The sequence below is a fragment of the Phaethon aethereus genome, assembly GCF_964289735.1.
Source record: "Phaethon aethereus genome assembly, chromosome: 1".
NCBI lineage: Eukaryota > Metazoa > Chordata > Aves > Phaethontiformes > Phaethontidae > Phaethon > Phaethon aethereus.
The window spans coordinates 126,156,136-126,180,177 of NC_138575.1; the positions used below are offsets into that span (position 1 = coordinate 126,156,136).

The window sequence follows — 24,042 nt, forward strand, 5'->3', positions numbered from 1 at the left end:
CATGCCACTATGAACTATATTGATCACCACCCTAACAGTCTCTCAAATTGTATTCTAAGCTGTACATTAGATGTAGTTTCTTTTGCCTTTTGATATGCATATGACTTGACTGCATGCTGTCTGATCAAATAAACCCAAATGCATAAAGCCATTCAGGGCTTGGTAAATGGCTTACATGTAGACCACAAAGCTGCTCTTTGGGTGCACAGAATACGAGGAACTGATCTTGGTGCTCTTTCTTCCTCCTTTGTGCTTTGTGGATGAGTAGACGCTTGTCATGTTTCACCCTCACCAACACAAATGGTGTCATTTCTATAAATGTGTATGAAGTCTCTTGATGCCACTGGGGAAGAGGGTAAAAAACCCCAACAAAATAGCCATGTGCTCTGGTCCTTCTCCTACCACACAAGAGACCTTCTGGGCATGTGCAGTGTATTTATTCAGTGTATTCTGGCCTCCAGCCAGATTTACGACTTCAGAATCACATGAAATTGGTTGCTGATAATCACCAACAGAAGTTGCATGATCAAATTTCCTCTAGTTTAGATGAGGTGTCTTAATGAAATTCACGTCCAAGCCCATGTTTCCACAGGCTTAAGATTAATAAGGGACAGAAGGAGCTTAGCCCCTTCTCTGGCACTGTATCTACAGCCCTCCTTAGCAAAACACAGCCCGCACTGTACTCTTGCTAAGGTTTGGATGGGTACAAGCCAAACATGTCTTTTTAATTAAAGGCAGCATTTCTAGACTGATCTGATGGAATGGAGACCAAAGCAATGCAAACCAATGCACTGAGTGCAGCTGTTGCTTTTGTATTTCCAAGCAGGCTTCCCTTTAGCTCACCTTTGAGGCCAGGCTCAGTTACAGCACCTGCCAGCTACCACGTCCTGGAGCCCACAGCTAGGAATATTCAGGGGAAAAAAAATTAGAACTTTTCCAATGAATAAAAGCCTTGGCAGTGGATAGGCCCATTATGGCTTCTGAAGATTTTGGTGTTATGTTAGTTAAATCTGAAGAGAAAATCTTTTTCTGTAGAATTTTGTGGCATAGGCTGCAACTGAAACTGGAGGAAGAGAGCTCTTAAGGGAATGGTACCATACATTATTACTGTCCATTTGACATCACAGCACAAACTGCATAACTTTTCAAATAATGTAGCAGAATTTTTTCTTTACCTGAAGATATCTTAATGCTGTGTGTTTTCCTTCTAGACACCTTAAAGGTGCTTTAGATGCACATTATACCACCATCATTACTAAGAAGATTTTTTTCACAGTGAAAAGGATTATGTGTAAAAGCAGAAACACAGAGAATATATGGAGAAGTAATCCATGCAGAAGCCCGGTAGATTAATATTGCTGGAACTCAATATATGCTGTCATATATCAGGGAAATGTGCTCCAGAGATTATGCAGACTGCCAGAGGCTCCACTGCTAAGCTAAGCACAAAGCACCACAAAGATTCCCACCAATGTGCACTGTCAGAGTCCGGTCTCTGCGCAGGCCCCCAAACTACAGGAAGGCTGGATTTTCTGTAGCACTGTGCAGATAAAGGAGTAGATTTCTTGTTTTCTAAGTTTAGAGTAATGTTGCCTGTGTATTTTCTTAGACTGTCTCTGAAAACTGATTCTTAAGCGAAATACAATCTAAACTGTATCTGTGACTTAAGTACTAAATATTTGTGGCAGTACCGTTTAAAATAATAATGCACATTTCCAAGCCATAAAGACTAATTTTCATAGCATTACAATCATTAGTAAAATACAGTTAGTACAGAAATTAGTTTCATAACTGTGACTTTATTATTATTATTATTTTTCAGAATAGGAATTTGCTACTCTGTCCAGTTTGGGGGAACAAAATACTTGTCCTGTTTTAAAATCTATACAACTGCTTGCTGCTTGGTCACTCTACAATCCTGTGCTGCACTGTTTCCACAGCAGCTTTGGTGCTGCTCCTCAAGTTTCTAATTGCAGCCTACAATTCCTTCCAGGGAGTTAGAGATTACCTAATATCAACCCGCCAAGCCAGAACTTCTATTCATTGGTCTTGTTTAATCACTTGGCATGATTGAGAAGTGGACTGAGAAATATCCACCATTAATTTCTGCACTGGTAGATTGTGAAACACTAAAATTGGCTACCTAGAGAGGATTTGGAAGTACCATCCTCGGAGATTTTCAAGATGTGGCTAAGCAAAGACATAGCTGGCCTCATATGCTGTTGTCAGGCTACAAGCAGAAAGTTGGACTAGAGGTCTGCTCCTGACCTCTCTGTTCCCATGATGATTCTGTTTTATTGCTATGACCTTCAAGAAATGTGTTCCCTTCCCTGTTGTCCACATCCTCTGAAAGAGAGGCAGAAGTGGCCAAATAAATTCCAGAAGGAACATGAGACAATATACGAAAGTTAAAATGTAACAGGCAGAATTGCAAGGTCAAGCAGTTGGCTTACTCCTTTCTAAGCAGGGACAGCTATTACTTCAGACTATTAGCACAGACTGATACATATTAGCTTATCCTGCAGTATCAACCACAGTGTGCTTAACTTGTAATGCTCATAGACAGTGGTGATAGCTTAGGCCAACCTTATGATACAATGTTAAAAAAAACCCTAAAAATAACAAACACCATTATGTGGGGAGCTTAACAAATTGGATGACTTTATTGGAAAACAAGCTTTATTGCAGTTGTTTTCCAAACTTGCTTTTCTATCATCTCTGCTAACCAGAGAAAGTTCCTACTGATTTCCAGCAGTGAAAATCCAAAATCCATTAAAGAATTATCACCCAGGCTTCAGGACCACTTTAAAACCGTAGGAAATAAATCACAGAACTTGGAAAACATTTGTTTTTCATCTGTTGTAATATAGAAGCAATAAATAAAAATGACTTATTGCGTATTAGGATTCCTGTGAATGTGAAATTCCCGTACATTGTTTTCTAGCACTAATCATTTGTTACATAACACTGTTAATGCCAGTCTTATTGACACTGACATGAAAAAATAGGAAGATGTGGAATTAAGTTTCAAGTCTTTGATTTTAACCTGATTCTGGAGATGTGACAAACATGAGAAGCAGCTTACTGAAATACTGTCATACAGGTGCTTTTCTGAAGGCATGGGGGACAGGTGTGTCTACACAGCTGAAGAAAGAATCCAAAGACAGGTCACAAAGCCAGGACTACACAGTTAATTTTGACCCTCGTATCACATCATGCTCTTCCTGCACACCTCCAGTGTATATAGAGACAAAAAAATACAGAAGAAGAGATTTTACCTTGCAGCTTCAAGGAGAGAATTTCCCACCCAGTACTGGCCATGAAAATTATCTAAATGCATAAGAATTTCCTGTACTTTATTCAGATAGTTATTTATGGATTACAGTACCTGCAACATACACTGACCTCAAGAAGAAACATTCCTTCTTGACTTTGCTGCTAAATCCCACAGAAAGAATTAACAGCATTTCAGAAACATTAGAAGATTAAATCCTCTAGTCTCCTGCAGACGCAGAGTTTGCTGTCTTGGGAGGCAAAAGGGCGCTTTAAAATGCAGGAAAAAAGGGACCTTTCTCTGAAACACTCACTCCTTCACAGGATTCAGCTGCTTTTGTCTCCAGGTTTCTGACTAAATGTCACTGAACACCAAACAAAACTAAAGGATAAGCTTACCAAAACTGTCGCAGCAGCTGCTTTCTGGTCCCTGTTAGTTTTGCAATACTGCAGAAGTTCCTCAGGTTAAACAGCATCTTCTGTTCGTGTTAGACTTCTCTCAATCGCAGAAATAAAGTTAAGAAAAACACAGGCGTATGAAGCAGAGAGCGAGCTGTGCTGCTGTGCAAACGAAGGAAAACCAAGAACCAAAGTCTTCGCTTTGGTTGTCCCAGACAGGGCTGGGCCTGGCGGGGGCTGACACTGAAGCTTTACCTTGGCCAAACTCTACAGATAAGAGATTTCTCACAGGGCCCATTGCACCACTCGCGGTTCATGCTCTTCTCTGTGGGCCCATCATATCATACCTGTGTCCATAACATTTCGCAGCAATTTCCCGTTTGTTAAATATTTGTACAGGAGCATGTGCTAGTAGAAAAAGGCAAAAGAAGATTTGTGTGGGTGCAGCACAAGCAGGGTGGCTCCCCTGGGGACAGGACCGGGACCGTGGGCGCTCCCTGGCCCTAGCATGGCCTGGGCAGGGACTGATGGCCCCGTGCTGAGCTGAAATGAAGGCCCTGGGCCCACAGGTGTGGGGCTGGGCAGGGCCATTAAGGCTTATTTGTGCCCTCAGGGCCCTGACAAGAAATGAGAAAGGCCACATTAAAAAATGTATCATTTCCTGTGGTTTTTTTGGACCAAGTTTTCAACTGTGCTATGGTAGCATTAAACAGCCTGCAGTGAGGCCCAGAAACTTAAATACTGTGGCCTGCATACCTCCTTACGTTAAATTGCTTGCTGTGTAATCTGATGTTGGTCAATTGCTAAATATTAAAGTGATTTCATTTAAATTTCTACCTTCAAATATAATTGTCAGATAAGATTTTATGCCACCTGCACTGTAGATGAGGTGGTTCTGAAACATGACCATTACTTTCTCATTTCCTCCCCTGTGTAAGAAGCAGGGTACTTGTGTAAATCAAGGTGACGGCATATCTGTCAGAGAAAGCGCTATGTTGAAATTGCAGTGTGAGGATCATATAATTAAAACACATAGAAAAAAAAGTTTGACTTCCCCAGAAAGAGAGACTGCTGTGAAGAAGTCATGCAAGGTGATAGCTCTTGGCGGGATTGTTCAGGACCCCTCTCGCCAAACCAACCCTGAGATGCTTGGAAAATGCAGCAGTTGCCAGGGAAAATGTCAGGCAGAAGCAAAACACAACAGAAATGAATGGGAAAGGAATGAAAGAGCCAGAAGAGCTTGCACATAGAGAAGAAAGCCAAGTCATGTTTTCCCTTTTGGTTGCCCTTCTCTGGCAAATGACTCCCATGGCCTTCAAGCCCAGCCCCTGGGGACTGAGCATGTGTCACTAGTGGTACCCAGGAGAAAAGACGGAGGGGAAAAGAAAGGTGGTCGAGGTGCCAAAGCCCCCAGACTCATCCTGCAGCCCCGCAGGGAGAGGACAGTGCCGGTGCCCCTGCGTCAGCTCACCCCTGTACAGGGACTGCTCGACCCCAGTTCCCACATGGACCAATTCCCTTGTAAGCTCCTGTGAGCGAGCAGCAGCGCCAGGCGCGGGAGGAGAGGTGGACTGGGACCAGTGTCGGCATTGCTGTTGGTGCGACACACTTCTCTTACATTTGGGGTGACAGCAGCATCTCTCAGTGTGGAGCCCCGGAGCCACCACCTGCTCCTGCTAGCTGCCCTCGGGCTGCCAGGGCTCAATGTGTTACCATGTGAAAAACTTACTCATCTCAACACCATAAAATGCTTCAATGTTGGAATCAGCCTTGAATTGTTTTGGCATATTTCTGTATTCTGGGGCTTGGTATTGAAAATGGAGTTGTAGCAGTACCTAGGTTGACACATACTGGTGAAAAAAGAATAATGTAGTGTAAGAGAAAAGTAGATTGAGATAAAGGAATGTTATTGATATAGTCATCTAATATGAACATAAGGCCTCTCTCCTCCCTGAACAGGCAGGAGACTGACCCTTGATACCTCCTTTCTTGAGGGAAAGCAGTAGTCAGGGTAGGGAAAGGTAAGAAAAGCACTTATACAGCAGTGGCTGTGGGGTGGTGCACCAAGAGTGCCCATGCTGCTTCCTTTCAACCCAAAAGAAACACCTTGGGAGGTCAATATCATTTCACAGCTCATCCGCTCCCTGACCTCCGGCCCCAAGGAAGGGCCAGACCTCAGTGCCTCTCTTGCAGAGTGGGGTTTCAGCAGCTGGGGCACTTCCAAAGGGGAGCAGCTCCCAGCCTGCTGCACCCCGCCATGCCCATAGCTGCATCTTGCAGTGATATGTGTCTTGCTTGGACAACTGGGACAACCTAGTGTAACCGGACCCCTGCCAGCACGACTTCTGTTTTGTCTGCACGCAGTGGTCATCCAAAACCAAAACCAAATGCCCACTCTATAAACAGCCTTTCCCATCCATTCTGCACTCAGTGGTGGTCAATGAAGACTTCCAGGAGCTCAGTGTCTGGTGACTCGCAGTCGCTGCTGGTAACTCTGTCCTTTCCTTATTCAATGACCTCCTTACCAGACCAGCCATCCTACCAGCAGAGATACATTTATACCACTTTGTGAGCTGGCTCCCATCTCTCCCAACCAGATGCTGATCCTCAAATAGGATCCCACAGTCATAGAAACCAAAACCCTGCTGCAGACACCTTCTTCCCATGAATCTTCCTAATCGTTTCATGACCCATTTATATTCTTGGCAACCACAGTATGTGGGTAATTATAATCTCAGGCATCACTTTGTGGAACAATGTTTGTTCAGTTTTATTTGGAACAACTTTTGCTAGATATCCCCTTGCTCCAGACTTAGGAGAAGCAGTTAAGGCAGAAAGCTTCAGAGGGGTACTGGGGTTCAAAGAGATTAAATCCCTGCTTCAAATGACAAACACTTCATGTTCCCTTTTGAAAACGTGGCCTTTTGTTGAAAACAAACGTTCTTTCTGTATCCTGATATGGATAACTCATCTTACGCACCAACAACTATATTCATTAAACTTTGCATAAAACAAAAATTGATTGTCCAGGCTGCCAGCTGCAGCCTCTATTCCAGCACATCATCCTGAAAGGAAGACCTTTATCTTTTGGCAAGGGATGACCTAGTGTATGTGAAACACACAGGAATAGCACAAAAATGGAAGTCCATAAATGACCATAGACTTTTTTGGGGAGGGAAAAGCTCCACTAGGAGTTTTGGACTGCATATAAAATGTGGTTAAAAGGCTACAAGCCCCTGGACTTATTCCAGTGGGGTCTGCACAACAGCCATCACCTAAGTGTCACTGGCTGGGTGACTGAACGTCTTCTTGTGCACTTGATCAGAAGACTTTACACTGGCATCCTGGTGAAGGAGCGACCATCAAACAGAGGAAACTTATCTTTTTGAACCGCAGAATCCCAGTGGCAACAAAATGAAGTTTCTGAGTTACATTCTGTTCACCCGGCTGAGGCAAGGCAGCCTCTCCACTCACTCAGCAAAGCAAGCAGACATACCAGCAGCCTGGCTTGGCTAAGCAGCGAGCTCAAACCTGAGCCCCCGTGTGAGATGGCTGCTTTGGGAGCCAGAGGCAGGGACAGGCTACAGAGGAGGGACACAGAAATGATACCTAGGCATGTAGGGACGGTGCCAGGAAAGCAAAGCTCTACTGGAGATGAGACACGCAAGGGGCCTTCAAGGGAGGTGATTGTTCCCTCCTTTCAGCACCGGTGAGCCCCTGCCTGGCGTGCGGTGGCCGTTTTGCGCTCCCCCTAAGACGGGGAGCCACCGACACATCACCTCCAGCTTAGGGGAAGCTGAAGATGGCGGGGCGGCAACAGCAGGCCCCCGGTGACTGCCCCACCGCCAGCCGCCAGGGGGCGCTCGCCGCGCCCCACCGCCAGCCGCCAGGCCTGGCCTCTTCCCGGCGGCTGGCCTCCGCGGCGGGCTGTGCCGCTCTCTATGGCCGTTGCCCGTGGCAAGGCCTCTGTTTACTTCCGGCGGCCCGGCGCCGCTCTGCATGGGGCGCGGGGGCGGCCGCCCGCCGCCAGCTGCCATGGCTGAGCCTGCCGAAGAGGACGAGCTGCCGGTGCCCGGTGAGTAGTGCCCGGTCTCTCACAGGGGAGGGAGCTGCGGGCCGGGGCGGGGGGGACCTCGTCCGCCTGTGGCGGTCTCTGCCCGGTTCCCCCACCCGCGGCGGCGCTCGGCGCCATCACCGGCGGCTCACCGGCCGACTCCCCGCCCCGGCATGCAGCTGCGGCCTCTGGTCGCCCCGCTCTGCACTTCGCGGCCGCCCCCGGCTCCCTCCGGCCTGCGAGTGCCGGCTCGGGCCGCTGTCTTCCGGCGTCTGGGAAGAAGTACGTATGCTGACGTCAGAGATTAGACGGGGGCAACCTTGCTGTCGTCACAGGCATAGTATAGAGGTGCAGTGTTAAGCAGGCAGATTTTTTTCAGTTAATAAACGAGTTTTGGTCCGTCGTTTGACCTACGGTAATTTTTAAACATTTCCTCGGTGCCGGGACAGAAAAAAAACTTGTTTATGTTCTGTGGGATTCAATTTTATGAATTCGTAGGATTTAACTTCCAAACTGATGTCTTAGGTGTCAGTTGTGAAATGAATGGGATCCGAAGGATGTTTGTGGATTAAAATGGCTGCTTTTTGTATGCATTGAATTAAAAATATATGTATATTTGCATGTTAACACTTCTGAAAGATAAAGGAACCCAGGGAGCTCTACTTTGGCATGAGTGCTAAAGAGATCACTGTAAGCATGTTCAAAGATGTAGCATGGCTGTCTGGCTGGAGATAAAATAAGAATTTTCAGATTCCTTTTAGCATGTCTGTGGTTTAGGTGTGTCTATATAAAATGAGGAAGAATTCCACCCTTTCTTTAAAAGGCTTGAATTTGTCTACATAAGGCTTGTTTTTAATAAAACAGTGCAAGTGAAACACATCTAGAGAGGTAGCAAATGCATTTTTATACGTGTCTGCTGAACCTGATGCGTCAAATAACACGCCATTTGCAAATATGGGAAACTTGTATTAAAGAATAATTTCAAAATTAATGTCAAATTTACAGTTTTAAGAGAGCACTTTGGGTTTTGGAGCTGGTTGCAGACTATTGATTGTTTTTATTGAAAGTAAATACACAAGGATATTTCAATGTTACTATCAAATTATACACCATTTTACAGATGCAGTCTAGTGTTACTGTGTGTATTTGTGTTATCATAGCTTACATGTTAACAAAAAGTCTGTAAGGAAAAAGTTTGATTTTTTTTTTGTTTTCTTTTATAAAAAATGATTCTATGCTTAAAGCAGAAGATTTGACTTTTTGAAATAGGAGGTCTAATTGTGCTTTGCCACATTTGTCTGTATGGCTTTTGGCAAGTTAATTAACTTGTAAGTTCATTTATTTTCCTGTAGCATTAATACTTCCTGTGTCAAGCCACATGCTTAACCAAAAGGTGAATGAATAGTTAACATTCTGTTTTAAAACAACATTGCTGACACTTTTGAAAGTGGGAAGAATTGAGAAAACAAGACAGATTATAAGAGCAGAAGAACTGTTGGGACTTTTGGGGGGATGTTTTTGTTTGGGTTTTTTAGATCATGGTCTTATGATCAAAGACAATTGTGCCAACCCACGTTTTGAAGGCTGAGATCTTTGATTTTTAGAGGGCCTTTTTTAGAGCACGTGTATCCTTTCAGATGGGTGAGGAAGAGTGGTCAGTTTGGAGCCTGTCACCTCTTTACAGTGTGTGTGTGTGTCTCTCGCTCTCTCCCTCTCTAATCCGATTTGGAAAACCTGTTTGAATTCAAGTATAAACGTAAGTGAGAATTCTTTGTCTCAACGTGCTTTCAGGATGAGCTTTTTATTTTACTTTCTGGGGGCAGTCCATTCAGAGTTCTTTATTCTTTCCTTTACACATATAGTAGTTTTTCTTAGAGGGTAGTGATAAAGTACATTAGTGTACTTCAAAATAAATTATTGTATCCTCAGAACACAGTATACCAGCAATGATATCTATTCTATTAGGAAATTCGTGGAGGCTAAGAAGAATCGGAAGGACTAAAATGTGAGCCTAAAAATGAAGTAGTCTTGGTTAAACAGAATAGAAGAAAATGCTTTAGCCATTTTTTATAGAAAGAAAAAGACAGGAAACTAAAATGTGCAATTTAATTAATAGGAAATTACTATTTCGAAATTTATGAGGCAAAAGCTGTTTTCACTAAAATTGACGTTATCTTTTTGTGTGTTAGAATCAGGTGCTGTTTTCACATTTGGAAAAAGCAAATTTGCAGAAGATATTCCTAGCAAGTTCTGGTTCAAAAATGACAAGCCTGTACTTATATCATGTGGAGATGAACATACCGCTATTGTTACAGGTCAGTATTGGAAATTGAGTATATTATAAAAGGTTATATATTTGGACAGCCTGGAAAGTTATTCTTATTTGAATCCTGAGGTAATATATCAAATGAGGTTGTGGAGAGAAGAGAGGACTGTTCTGTGGGAACTATCAGATGCCTTTGAAGTTAGTATGAGGTCACTGAAGGTTTTCACAAGGCATGCCCAAGAACTGTCATGAGGGAATCTGTAATAACTGAATGTATGACACAGGATTTAAAGTAAGCATGACTTTATTCAGCTTGAATGTTTCTTGTGAGTCTGACAGTGTTTAGTAGGCAATCTTAAATACAGGGGTTTGTATCATGGAAGTAAATGGTATCTGTTGAACACAGTCAAGAAGTTCACTAGGAATCTGCCTGAAACAACAGATAAAATTGTGTCTCTGAAATGAAGATTTGAATTACTGTTAACTGTCAACTGAAAATAACCGTTGAAAGAGCACCTCAAAAAACTTCAGAAAATTCCACTAAAATCAGAAATAAATTGCAAAAGCATTCAAAGAAGCTCAGATACAATACAGTGAGCAGTGTTAATGTTTATTTTCAGTTCTTTGAAATGATGGAAACAATACTCATTGAAGAATTTGTTCAACTTATTTTACGTGGAAGGGACTACTCTTCTGTTGATGAGCCTATGTGTCAATTGTATTGAAAATCAACTGCTGATAGATAATAAGACTTTGCTGTTATGAAATTTATATGTGTATTTTCAGGACTTTTTTTATTGGAATGTATTTATGCTTCATCAATGCCCAGCTGGTCATTGCTCATTAAATAATTTCTTGAGGATTTCTTGCTATGTCCCCACACAAAGCTGCAGATGCTGGATTTCTAGAATGAACTATTCCAGGCATGATAAAAAAAGAGTACATATTTCACGGACTGCAGAACATCTTGAGGTGAAATTATACAATTAATTTTTCAAGCCTGACTTCATAGAAGATGAATTATCCATGAATAGTTTATTTTGAACAAAAATTGACTTTTTTTCTTGGATTGAACCAGTTCTATTAAATTGCTTGTTGCATAAAATTAATCGGAATGTAATCTGGAGCACAGTGAAAATTAATCGGAATGTAATCTGGAGCACAGATAAAATTAATCGGAATGTAATCTGGAGCACAGATAAAATTAATCGGAATGTAATCTGGAGCACAGTGAAAATTAATCGGAATGTAATCTGGAGCACAGATAAAATTAATTGGAATGTAATCTGGAGCACAGTGAAATTTTCCTTATGAAATTTTTTTTTTTATATATCGTTTTGTATGCCCACACCCAGTTTGAAATAACACTAGTATAATTCTCAGTTTAGACTAGTCAATTTAAATTGCCTCCTTGAGTTCCCCCAGCATGTGTCTGTGCCAGCAGTGTTACCCTAATCAGCAACGATCCCCTAATTCCCATGTCACTGTAATAGTGGCCACCTAGGTAAAGCTTTTGAAGAAGTCAACTTGCATAGGTTTGTATGCAGCACCGTTTCTCTGCTATCTCCCCTTCTGCTTGTAATTTTAATACATGCAGCATGTTTCAAAAAAGACTGTCTCTGTAGCTGGCCTTTGCTGTTGTGGTATGCAAATACATCACCAGGGAAACTTCTAGATAATCAGATCTTTATTGTCTCAAAGCTTTTGAGGAGAAGGAACTATAGAAACAGGAGTACAAAATTTCTTTCGTACCAAAAGGTTTTTTGGGACATTGTAAAGTAGAGGCAAAAGTGAGAGTAAAATATTGATCAACAATGAGCAAAGGTAGAGAAACTGCAAGAGTCATACAAAAAAAGTGAAGGGAAACAGAAAACCTTTGTCCCTCATTTGTTCTTCACACCTGTGCATGCCCATGTGCGCCTCACATTTCTGCTGTTAGATGGAGTTGGATGATACAGTGGAATTACAGCCCTTGGTGAATGACATTGAACTGCAGTAACACCTGGAATAAAAGCTCCAGAAGTGCATGCCGATAGTGAGTTTACTGAGAAGGGTACAGACCTTGTGGGAAACCAGGAACTTCTTGAAATCCAGCTGAACTTGGCCTGGAAGAGATAAAAAACAAACATCACCGAGGAAGGAAAAATACCTCAAGCAGGTGTGTGTTAATGCATGCTTCATTTTATTTTCATTCTTTATTTACAGGTCACAAAATTTCCCCTTCCTTTTTTTTCCACCCCCTAGAAGAGGCAGTGGGACCTGTGTATGTAGGGGACAGTGGGAATATGAAGTAGATTCAAATCTAGTAGAAATATATCAATTTTACACTAACATGTCTTAACAATCATAAGTAAAACAATCACCAAAACTGATACAAAACATTACTTAAAGCTGGTTGTGGGCAGGAGAGACAGCAACATCTAGCACTGAATCTTTACTGAATACAAATGAAGAAAATGTAGAGGAACTAATATTTGGCATTCAAACAAAATACTTAGAAATTTTCAAATACATCTTTCATCTAATCCAGCATCAATATTCCCACATGACTTTTAGGAAGAAAAGTGTGAAGTAAATATAAAACACTCTGTTCCTTGGCTTTCTAGGTCAGGAGTTAGAGTCCAAAATGTTATTTACATTCTGTGGCTGATGTTGGAAAAGAAAGTAGTAGTTACTTGCTGACTTGAGTTGGCTTGCTGAGCTAGTCAGAGAAACGTTTCCTTCTCCAGTTTCGGAGTTTGGGATTGAAATTTGTTTTTCTTTATTCATTTGCTCTCTACCTTTAGCACAATCTTCATTAAAATGTTCAAGCAGGATTTGTTTAAGCAGTTGTCTTCATTAGTTCTTTAATGCAGTCATGTGCAGTATATCTTCCAGCATCACTTGTAATATGTTTAATAATGTTTCTTGCCCCATTTCTATATTTTTTTGGCCCAAGAATACTGACAGCCCACTCCCTACATCTTCTATAACTGCAGGCTTTGGAAAGCAATTTATTCATCCTGTTGGGAGCTGCTGTGAAGTAAGTGATACTACGCATATTTTTGAGAATCTTCTCCCAATACCTTTCTATTAATTTTCTTTTCTACAAAACTCTTAAAGTTAACAGCTGTCTTACTGTTTATTTGTCTTGATTAGAGTATCCTAGGCAGCTTGCCCACGTTTGATCAAAGAACTGATCCTGTTCACAAGGGGGAAAATGGTGATGATGGAAGACACATTTTCTGAACTCAGAGCTCTGGAAAGAATTTAAGTCGCCAATGCAAGAGAGTAGAAGAAAAGAAAGAAGTAACAAGTGTAGAAGTAGGAGTGAAAAGAGGTGCATGTGGAACCACAACAAGATAGTATGCTCATAATTTTCAGTTTTGTAAGGCATTAAACATTCAACAATTTACACCAAAGAGACCTTGGAATCTCTCCAGGTCTTTGGGCACCAGATTCCTTCTATTGTTTCTGCCTACCAGCAGGCCATCGAAACATGGCACAATATCTTTTGCATCAACTGTAAGGGGAAAATGAGAAGGACTAGTACATGTTTGTGTTGATCTTTGGTATGTTGCTGAAGCCAGCAACATACCGTGCCATTTTTGTTTGTGTGATGCTAAGTGTCCTAAGCGTGACTGTTCTTACTGCTCAATAAATGCAATATTCTCAACTTTTATTTTGAGAATGTAGTGACTTGCCTAAAAAACCTGATGTCATTCCCATTTTGGTGAGATGTATTTGAATTGTATACAAATTTTAAATGAACCGTTAACATAGTTTATTCACAAAACAGCACAAATAAATTAAAAAAAAAAACATGGTGCCTGGCATATGATCCTGTTTCCAAAATACTACCTTTTACGTTTTCTTCAGATGTAACTTCTCAATAGAATCTTGTAATAAATGCTCAAAGTCCATACATTGTCTCCCCATTTTATTTCCCTAGATTATATAATTTAGAAAGCAAGGAGGGGAATATGTAAAACATACCTTTAAACATAGAGGATAGGAATACTTGGCTGCCTGCTATTATCATGAAGTATGTTGAGGATTTCAGCTGGTATTTCCCAGCTGCTGAATGAATGCTGTTAGTAGTGCTTCATGAACCAAGGGAACACATGACAGAGTTCCCAGGAATCACAGTTGTGATAGCAGCTATTCATATGAGAAATGTACTGGTTAGGAGACACTCTCGTCCTGAAGTCTCTCACAAAACCTCTATTCCTAAAGATGTAAGCATCTTGTGGCTTCCCTAATGGTCCTGAATTAATGTTGGTGAAACACCTGCTGTTGGTAAGCCAATGTATACATACTTTGGAGAAATACTCCAGTCTTGCCTCAGGATGAAGGTGGAGATTGGTGTTGGAAATCTGTTTTAATCTCCAAAACCATCTGAGTGGTCCATTTCTTTATATCCTGTTGTTTCCCTTCTGCTGCACAGTCATAATCTTACTCTGCCGGACCTGTCTTCTGCCAGCCATTCCAGATGGCAGAGGGCCACAATCTCTGTATCAGCACCAAAGTGGAAGCAAAAACCCAAGAACGATCTGAGTTTGCGGAGTTTTGAAATATGATCCTTGCCTATTTGTCTGCTGTTGAATTAGTTCTCACTTCAATGTATCTGCGGTGATAGCTGGAGATATCTCAATGATGATGGCTGTTTCAAAATGTCTTCAAATCTTTTTTTCAAAATGTCTTCAAATCTTTTTTTCAAAATGTCTTCAATGTCTTTTCTTACATCTTCAGATAAAACAGACATAATCTCAGATATCTCCAATTATGAAAATAGGGCCTTTTGCATACATAATTGTCATGTTTCCTGGCCGGCTTAGATTGCATCATGTTTGTTCCAAAACCTGATTTGCTGTACAGACCTATAAATGTTGCTTCATTACAGCCATTTGTTTAGGTTCATCTGTAGTGCCTATTAGTCTTCATTCACTGAATTACCTGCTTCCCACTTTTCTATTTTTTTCTGTTACATTGCTAAGAGTTGGAAGCCTGAAATTATAAAAGGCTGTCACTCAGTTGTAAAAGAAAGTAAAAAAATTCCTCTCATCTATTAAGCTCCTTGACTTATAAAGCAATGCCTTAGAATTTAAAGACTGGTATAAGAAACAGCAGATTACAGGATGAAAAGCTTGGCCTGTTGGAATTTTGAATGGATAAAAGAGAATGTGCTTAAATTGAATTACGGCAGCTTGGCATCATATTCCCACAGGAGTACTGCTGTCTTATAAAGGCAGTTAAAAAGTATAAACCAAGGACACAAGGAAGCATATACCAATATAGGATGCCATTTGCTAATAAAAATTCTTTCTGTTAAGGTGTGTTTTGCTTTCAATGATAGAGCTGTGCATGTGTTTTGATGTGATTGTATTATCAAAATCGGGATGGTGATATAAATGCTATTAGTAAAACACTGTGATCATACATTTGACCTCAGACTTTCTTCCCCTTTCCCTTCCAACTTTCTTGGAAAGGCATAACATTGACACATAGCCCCATGTTCCAAAAACTGTCAAATCCAACAATTTGATTGGCACTTTAGATACTACTTATTGTCAGCTGTTGGTGGTTTATTTGTTTGTTTTAACTATGTGGTTATATTTTAAAAAATAAATGGATTTTTTTTAATAGAGTAAGAATTTTTGTTATATTTTAAACATTTCAATATCATATTTTGAAGCCTCCATAAATCACATTCAGAACCTTCACTAAGGACCTACACTACTGAAGTACAAACAGACATAATATTTTGGCATTACTATGTGGAATTGCTGTTATGCATTGCACTAGTGATAATTGTTGATGGCTAGGGTGATAGAGTTTATTTACATGACATCCTTGTGATGGAGTGTAACTCACAAAGCTCTGCAGACATTCATCAAAAGTAACCAAACTCCTTTTAACAGTTGTAAAACAGTGTGTTTTTTTGGTCAAATCAGTTTCTATTGTTTTGCAAAGATTTCTCTTGGAACAAGGATTTTATCTTTGGGTGTGAGCTTCACAGCTTTACAAAAGGTAATAGTTTAAAGAATGAAAAGAAATGAAATTAACTTAATTCATTTGAAGGTATTGTCAGTAGTTAGTTTTGGCTGTCAAATTTGCATGCCTGATGACAGAAGTTTCATCTGTTCATATACCATCTTCTTAAAAAAACACTGGTTATTCAGAATTACAACAATTCACTGTTTGTAATGGTCAAACCTGCAAGTTCAGTTACATGTCATACCAGTTTCTGAAATACGATTTTAGGATTGCTTCTGTTGAAGTTTTGTAATGTAATGTCTGCATATAGCTTTACAAAACTCCCTGACTGCATGGTGGTTTTATGCATTCTTTCTTTACATGCAGAGTAACAAATTAATACAATTTGTTGTATATATTATTAATACAATTTGTGAACACATTTGAAAATTTGTCAGAAACTATGTTCTGTACAAGTGCAAATTTGTAAATCATTTTAAGAGAAGACATTTAGCAGTAAAAGAAATAGCCCCCCCTAAACAATAAAACAGGCTGAATGATACAAATTTGTGTTTGTTTTAATTCTATAGCTGCATTATTCATTCCTATCTTTGGGGTGAAAGAGTGGGTGGCCAGTTAAATGTGCCATTGTTTTATAAATAGGCCTATAGGTACTGTAGTTTCTGAACCGCAGGGTCTGTCCAAAGGTACAATATTTTGTTCTCTGAAGAGCCCTTTATCTGTGCTGTAATTAAAGAAGTGGGTGTTTGTTCTGGTTTTTTGTCCCTTGTTCTGGCTGGGAATTTCTTACTTAAACAATGCAGTTACTACTCCTGTACTGAAAAATCACAAGGACATTAATTATTGTTTACACTTAAGTATTGAATTGCCTAATCTTAAAACTTACATCAAAAAGAAAGTAATAAATGGCATAGTGTGTGAATGACCATCTTGTCTTGCATGAGGTATTCAAACACTTGTATGGATTCTCACTGTGCATTTTTTTTCAGGGAATGGTAAACTGTACATGTTCGGAAGTAACAACTGGGGCCAGTTAGGACTAGGATCAAAGAACACTGTCAGCAAACCAACATGTGTTAAAGGTTTGTTTAATTTTTCTTTTTTTTTTTTTTTGTCTTTTTGAAAGGAGACCCTTTTGAAAAGGTACTTTATAAGATGCAGCTCCAAAATAACTGATTCTGCCTTCTTTACTCATCGTGTATAGCATATTACTAAACAAACTTGTAAAGATAGCTTAAAAGGATCCCTGACTAGTTTTCCATCAGTTCCAGATTCTGGGTCCTTTTGCATCGGAAGATTACTGTCTTTTTTGAGGGCTCTTATTTTATGTAATCTTTGCCTTTCCTGACAAACTACATCTTCATTGTGACTGCAAAGACATTAATCACATGCTTGGTCTCTTCAGTGTTGTCTGTGTGTTAGAAATCAGAGTTCCAACAGCATTCTGTAACCTTTGTATCACTTTTGTCTTAGCACCTTTATAAATGAAAAAATCTATGGGGAACTTTCTACAAGTACTGCTATATTTTTAGCAAGTATAAGAAGTGCCCAAGGGGACATAAATGTTAATATATTTGTATGAAGCAGTAAAATAAATGCCGATATTCTTTCATGTCTTGTGAAATATGTTTTCATTGCACTGTTATCTTCTTGATCTTTCCTAACCAGTTTTCCTTTGTCAAACAAAACTAAGTCAATACTTTTTCCCTGTCCCCTTATGTCAAGTCAGATCTATCCCATTAACACATTTCTTTTCACCATTAAGAGTTTATCCTCATCCTTTCTGCCAGCAGATTGATCTGTTAGCTTATTGTTAAAAACAAATTATCCTGCTTGTTCAAACTTTTTTTCGTGATTTAGTTTATTCTACTGTCCTTTATCTGCTCCTCTCTATTTCACTTCAGAGGGAGAAAAGCAGCTACTCTTGGGTTCACATCTTCTGTCAGCCATGTGATTGATTCTTACCTTGGCTTAAATGGATTGAGTGTAAAGTTTTTTTTTTACTGTCAAATTGCAATGGAGAATAAAACACGAAGAGAAGATGACAGCAATTCAAACCAGATCTGGCAACCATTGAAAAAAATCACAAGGGGGGTATCTTCTCTTGGCAGTAGGCAGCAGGAGGAAGTCCTGGTGCTTTTCTCACTAGCTTTCAGTCACCACTTGGCTTTGGGAATGGGGTTGCAAGGACATGTTTCAGTTTCTGCTTGGGGCCAAATGGTTATGGTTGCATGTTTTATGAGAAAATATGTTCTGGGACTTGACTAATGAAATTGGTTATGTAACATTGCCAGCAACGATGTAGATGTAGCATGGCTCATGAAATAGCCTAAGTGGGAGGAAGGTTAGGGAGCACAGGCTTCTGAAGAGCTGATTAAGATAATCTCTGAAGTTGGAGGCAGAGTTTTGGGATATAAAGCAGCCAGTTAAGATTGTAGGAAGAAGCCAACATTGGAAGTGTTATGGTTCCAGCCTGCTGGTAGTAGTAGGTGTCAGACAGGATAGGCAGGAACCTGAATTTGGACAATTTATGTTTGTGTCTGTGTGATAGACCAGAGGAAGTTGATGCTTAAGTAGATAGATTTATTTGGTGACTTGGTAGAAGGTAGAAGGGACTTCAATCTGAATGTTATGGAGCTGATGAAAGTTGATTTGGAAGGACTGAAAAGGGGTTTGTGAAAGGGATGATAGTTGTTGGCTTTGCCATGGACTAGTGCAGTGTAAAAGCAATTAAAGATTTATTATGTAAAAAGAGTGCTGTTTTAAGGGCATTGTATAGGGCACATGGACATGGCTGAGAGAAGATAAATTGTTGGCAACGATCAATAATTGGAGAGAGGATGGAAAAGTCAGTGAGATTTTTTCCCCTCTGTTTCTGAAATGGAGTGCACTTGCCATGGCAGAAAAGGCACCCCTGTATACGCTCTTTCCCACCAAAATAACTCTTGACTCCTCTTGCATACATTCCCAGTCTTTCACAGTGACCAGACTGCAGAGAAGTACATGCAGTGGGTGGGTGGTAAGTGAGCTGAAGTTGAGACAGGATGGTATATGCAAAAATTTTAGGCAGTAGTCCGGATAGGACTGTCCTTAGCAATTGAGTTAGGGATCAATAAGAGGGCAGTGCAGAGCAAAAGTCTAGCAAAAAAGGTAGCTGTGCATGACAAAGGAAGATAGGGATGATAAGACAAAAGAACGGTATAATTTTAAAGATTTAAGATAGTGGGAAAAGCATAAGAGGGAGTTAAGAATTGTACTCTTAATGAAAACTGAAGACAGCTTGAAGCATGCATTTTGTCCTGCAGCTTGATATAGTCTTTGAGGCATATCCCATAAATGGTAAGTTCTGGGGAATGTGTCACTGGGGTGAAGTAGCCATCATCAAGTTAACCTGAGTGTGAGCTATAAGTTTCTAAGGTCTCTGTTTTCTTGTCTTGAGGGAATCCTGATTTAAGAAGTTGTGTTCTAAGTTCAAATGGGCAACGAATCTTGTAATCATTCTGTTGGTAAAAATACGAAAAAAATGAAAGCTTCCTCTAGAACATAGAACATTTTGTGTTGAACCAGCGATCAGCTTGTTTATAACTTTTCACCCCCTTTGGCTTTAATTCATAGCTTTAAAACCAGAAAAAACAAAACTTGCTGTTTGTGGAAGAAACCACACTTTAGTTTACACAGGTATGTAACGTATGTTATATACATATTAAATACAGATTTCTTCCTTTGCTTTCATGCAAAATTGCATTCAGAACCCCAGGAGTGTTAAGAAGGAAAAATAAATGAAAATGGGACTGTTAAAACTTGGGGCTTTGATATCCATTTCTTTAATGCGTGATTTATTCTGAGCCAATGCATTTATAAAATAATGTTATATAGGTGTTTGCTAGCAATAGACAGATGAAAAAATTTCGTGCTGGCATTTGAGGTGTAGTTAACAATTATCAATATTTCATTTAAGCCCTGTAAAGGTATATTAGTATTTTTTATATATCTGTACTCAAATTTACCTTTGACAAGTAATTTATCTTTATTAGTGTGAAGTTATATATTTGAGTAAATATAGTAGAACTGAATGTTTTCAAGTCTTCAAATTTTGTTGCAGTTTGTTAGACAAGGTAGCCTGCTATTTCAATGACAAGTTGCTTTATTAAGCTATAAATAAAGAAACTGTAAGTTTAAACTAGAAAATAAATTTTTAGAGACAGTATACAGAGATTTGATGCAAATTCTTGTCATGCTTCTAAAATTTATGTAATGGAATAGCCGCCTTTGTGGTTGCAATTCTTTAGCTTGTAGTAATGTTATAAAGAGGATTGTGTGATTATTAGGAGGTTTATTTATGTGGAGACCCTGAGCACTGTAAATAAGACCATTAGAATAACACAGAACATTTTAATAACAGATGAGTATGCAAGATTTCACAGGTAAATATTAGTCACTTTTATTGTACATGCTGGCTAGATAATTTGTTGGCATTTATATAGCAAGGACCATTTATACATTGCATGTCAGTTGCTTATCACATTTGTGTCTGGATTTGTGTTATTAATGGGCCTTACCTTTCTCATCATAGATGAGCACTTTAGATGTGAAACGTACTAAAACTGAAAATATAAATCTTGAAGTTCTCTTAAGTTGAAGATACCAGTCATCAGCTTTAAATTCCATTTTAAGATTCTAAAAAAAAATAAAGACCTAGTTAATTAAATCAAAAGTGATTTAACTATTAAAATGATTAAAATATTTCTAATAAAAATCTAAGCAAAAATGTATTTAATTCACAGTACTCAAACCTATCAAGTTATGCATCTCTTTAATTTACATACTAATACAACTTCAATTTTCTTGTCTGTGACATCATTCACCATTTTCCTCCTCCTTTGTCTTAAAATACACATTTTTGGGGGAAGGAGCTTCTTTGGGCTGCCAGGGCTACGAGTAGTCATTTTCTCAGAACTCTTGCAGAACTTCAAATTATATTTTGCTTTCTAGATCAGTCTCCAGAATGGTGGGAAACGCGGTCAGTCTAAGTACATGTAAGGCCTTTAGAAAGTTGTGATCCAAGCGTGTGCAGGAAAGCCTCCTTGCTAGCTACAACAGAAACTGATAATGTCAACTTGAGGATATTTTAGGGCAGTAGACCCGAACTTTTCTGTAGTGGTTTACCACTGAAAATTAAATGACTTGCTCGGTTTCTCTGACTTTTTACCACTAATGAGAATGTCTTCATTCTGTGCATTACATGTGCTTTTCTGTATGCAGAAAAAGGAAATGTGTATGCTGCTGGAGGTAACAGTGAAGGTCAGTTGGGATTAGGTGACACAGAGGAAAGGACCACATTTCATTTAATTAGTTTTTTTACCAACCAGCACAAGATCAAACAGCTAGCGGCTGGATCATACACCTCAGCAGCAGTAACTGGTAAGAGCAACTGCTAATAAAATCTATTTATATGTGTCCAACCTGTTGTTCTGGGGAAACGTTTATTCCAGCATTCTGTTTGCATATGTGGGTGTATTTTCTATGCCTCCCTGTCTTCTTTCGCTAGTAACCACAGTCATTTTTTGATGGCAAATTGCGTATTTCAACACAATCTGGTAAGTGGTGGCAGTCTCATTAACTTCCTACAGTTTTTGTGAAAATAGACCTTTTCCGTGAGCAATAGCCTGCAATGGGAGCTCAACCTCTGCTAGGTTAGTAGGAATACTTGCAAAGGAGAGACTTTTTACCCTCAAAATGGGAAAAATCTTCAGTCCATTTCCAGGGAAGCCAGATATAAAACACTAATCCTATGAAAACTTAAGTTTCTCTAATTCCACATCTTACTGCAACTATTTTGGTCTACTGGTACAGGCTACACAGCTGTGTCATTACTAATTCTGAGAGAGAATTCTCTTCTGAGAGTCATTACTAATTCTTATGCCTATGACCTATTTCTCTGATGGCAGAATTATATAATTGCGACATTTTGAAGTCCACACAGTTATAATGCCTTCAACCATTGGATGGGTGGTCCTTTATTACCTTATAATGTAATTTCTCAAGTTTTGCTGTAAAGCAGCTGTTCCTGTACATGTTTAGGATAAGTTACTGAGGCTGTCATCTCAGAATGTGACAGAGAGCGTAAGAGTGTATGAAAGAGATGCTAGCCTGCTCATTTGGTTTGTATTTTTTTGTGACAATCGCTAACATTCTCCTGAGACTTCTAAGTCAACTTTGAATTATTTTACTTCCCAGCGGCATCTCAGTATCACTGTAGATGGTACAGTTTTTTATTCACAACTTATTTCCCACCAATAAGAAATATGCAGAGAGAGGACCTCATCTCTTCTAGAAAAATCTAGAGATTTTTCTTGTTCACTACCTTTTTTTGGTTTTTTACTGCTGCCATTGGTCTTTGTGTCAACAGAGACTGGTCTTAATAAACCTGGAACAACTATTGTGATAGTTTAAGGAAAACAAAATGAAGCTGGGCAATATAATCACCTGTGAAGAGAACTGAAAGATAAGGCAAGAATAAGTGGGCTGTGTATCAAAGTCAGAACAGAGAGTAAGTTTGGAAGAATGAGAAAGTGGTGACTTGCTACTAGAAATGAGAAGATGCCTTAAAATCACCGTAATATTTTCATACTGACCTCTGGCAACTGAATTGTCTCATATGCTCAATATTCCTTTTTGAAGGAATGTTTTACATAGTACTTTTCCCATTACTATTTGTGGTCTAACATCAGTTGATGGCTAGTTTTTGTTGCGTTATGTTAAATACCATTTTATGTCCCTGAGACCATGATATTTAGTAGCATCATACGCAGAGTTTATGAAATGCTCTTAACTGGGTAGATTAACTTTTTGTTAATTTTGGTTTTAAATCCATTAACTCTCTGTGTTTTCATTTTAGAGGATGGGCAGCTTTTTGTGTGGGGTGACAATTCGGAAGGTCAGATTGGCTTGGCTGATGAAGCCTGTGTCAGTGTCCCTTGTCAAGTGGATGTTGGAAAACCTGTTTCCTCTGTATCCTGTGGATATTATCACTCTGCCTTGATAACAGGTAAGAGAAAGGGAATAGCGGTCAGTGGACACAAGTCAGTGGTTCTCAAATTGTTATCTTTGTAAAGGTAGCTAAAGAGGCATTCATTACTTTTGAAACTAGATACACCATAGTTGTTAAAAACTGCTATGTGGCAGAAAGTCATCTATGTAGTTTTGTATCACTTTGGGAGATTTTACCAGAGACATGTTCTCTAAAATGTGGTCCTAATTGATTTATTTGGGAAACTTGTATGTAATCTACTATGTAATTGTATATTATTGTTGAATTAATAATACTGTGAGAAAAAACTGCAGTTAATTTTCTGCATTTGCTCATTGTTGTGCAAAAGTATATTGGGAAGAACCACTATCTTGCCACACTATTTACATGAAGGTTATGACAAGTGTTGTGGATTAGTATTATGGTTTCAGTAATCCAACTTTTCTTGAGATTATTAATTTTTGTGATGATCAAATAATCATCTTCATCTTCTCTAGAAATATAATTATTGAATAGGCTTACTATGTTTTAAGGAAAAATTAAATCTCGGTGCAAGATTGTTGTCGAAGTTTGATGTTATGTGTTACATTTTAAGTTTTGAAGTCAGTTAAACAGGCAGTATATGATATGAGAAGAAGTATACGCTACAGTGAGTCGGTGTCTGATCTCCAACTCACCTCTCTGCTGCTTTCCTCCTCTCTCTTTCCACCTCTTTGTTGGTTTCCAAAGTGATGATACCACTCATTTTTTAATAATGTCAATATGGGTGAATTTACCAGTCAGTACTGATGGTATTATATATGAGCAGCCATTAATTCCTCTCACCCATACAGATTTACTTTATTAAGCTTTACAATTTAGTCCCCTCAGAGTAATTAAATATTTCAAAGGATCAGTAGTTTTGATTGTAAAACTTTTAATGGGTACGCAGGAACTCTTCAGTCAGATACTTTTCGCAGGTTACTTGATAAATGTTACTTTTCCACATACAATATCTGTATAGCTCTCTGAGAATATGCTGTTAACAGAATGAGAGCTTCCTAT

General features: G+C 39.3%; 1 protein-coding gene across 1 annotated transcript in view; it reads left to right on the top strand.

The window, feature by feature from the left end:
- Positions 1–7,671: 7,671 nt before the first annotated feature.
- The window catches only part of RPGR (retinitis pigmentosa GTPase regulator), a gene marked incomplete at both ends in the record, with an annotated part of 43,883 nt that continues 27,512 nt past the window's right edge, over positions 7,672–24,042 (top strand). The window contains 6 exons of the mRNA XM_082005104.1: positions 7,672–7,747; positions 9,916–10,041; positions 16,958–17,050; positions 19,584–19,646; positions 21,231–21,389; positions 22,867–23,016. Coding sequence (XP_081861230.1) covers positions 7,672–7,747; positions 9,916–10,041; positions 16,958–17,050; positions 19,584–19,646; positions 21,231–21,389; positions 22,867–23,016 — 667 coding nt within the window. The remainder of the gene's footprint in view (positions 7,748–9,915; positions 10,042–16,957; positions 17,051–19,583; positions 19,647–21,230; positions 21,390–22,866; positions 23,017–24,042) is intronic.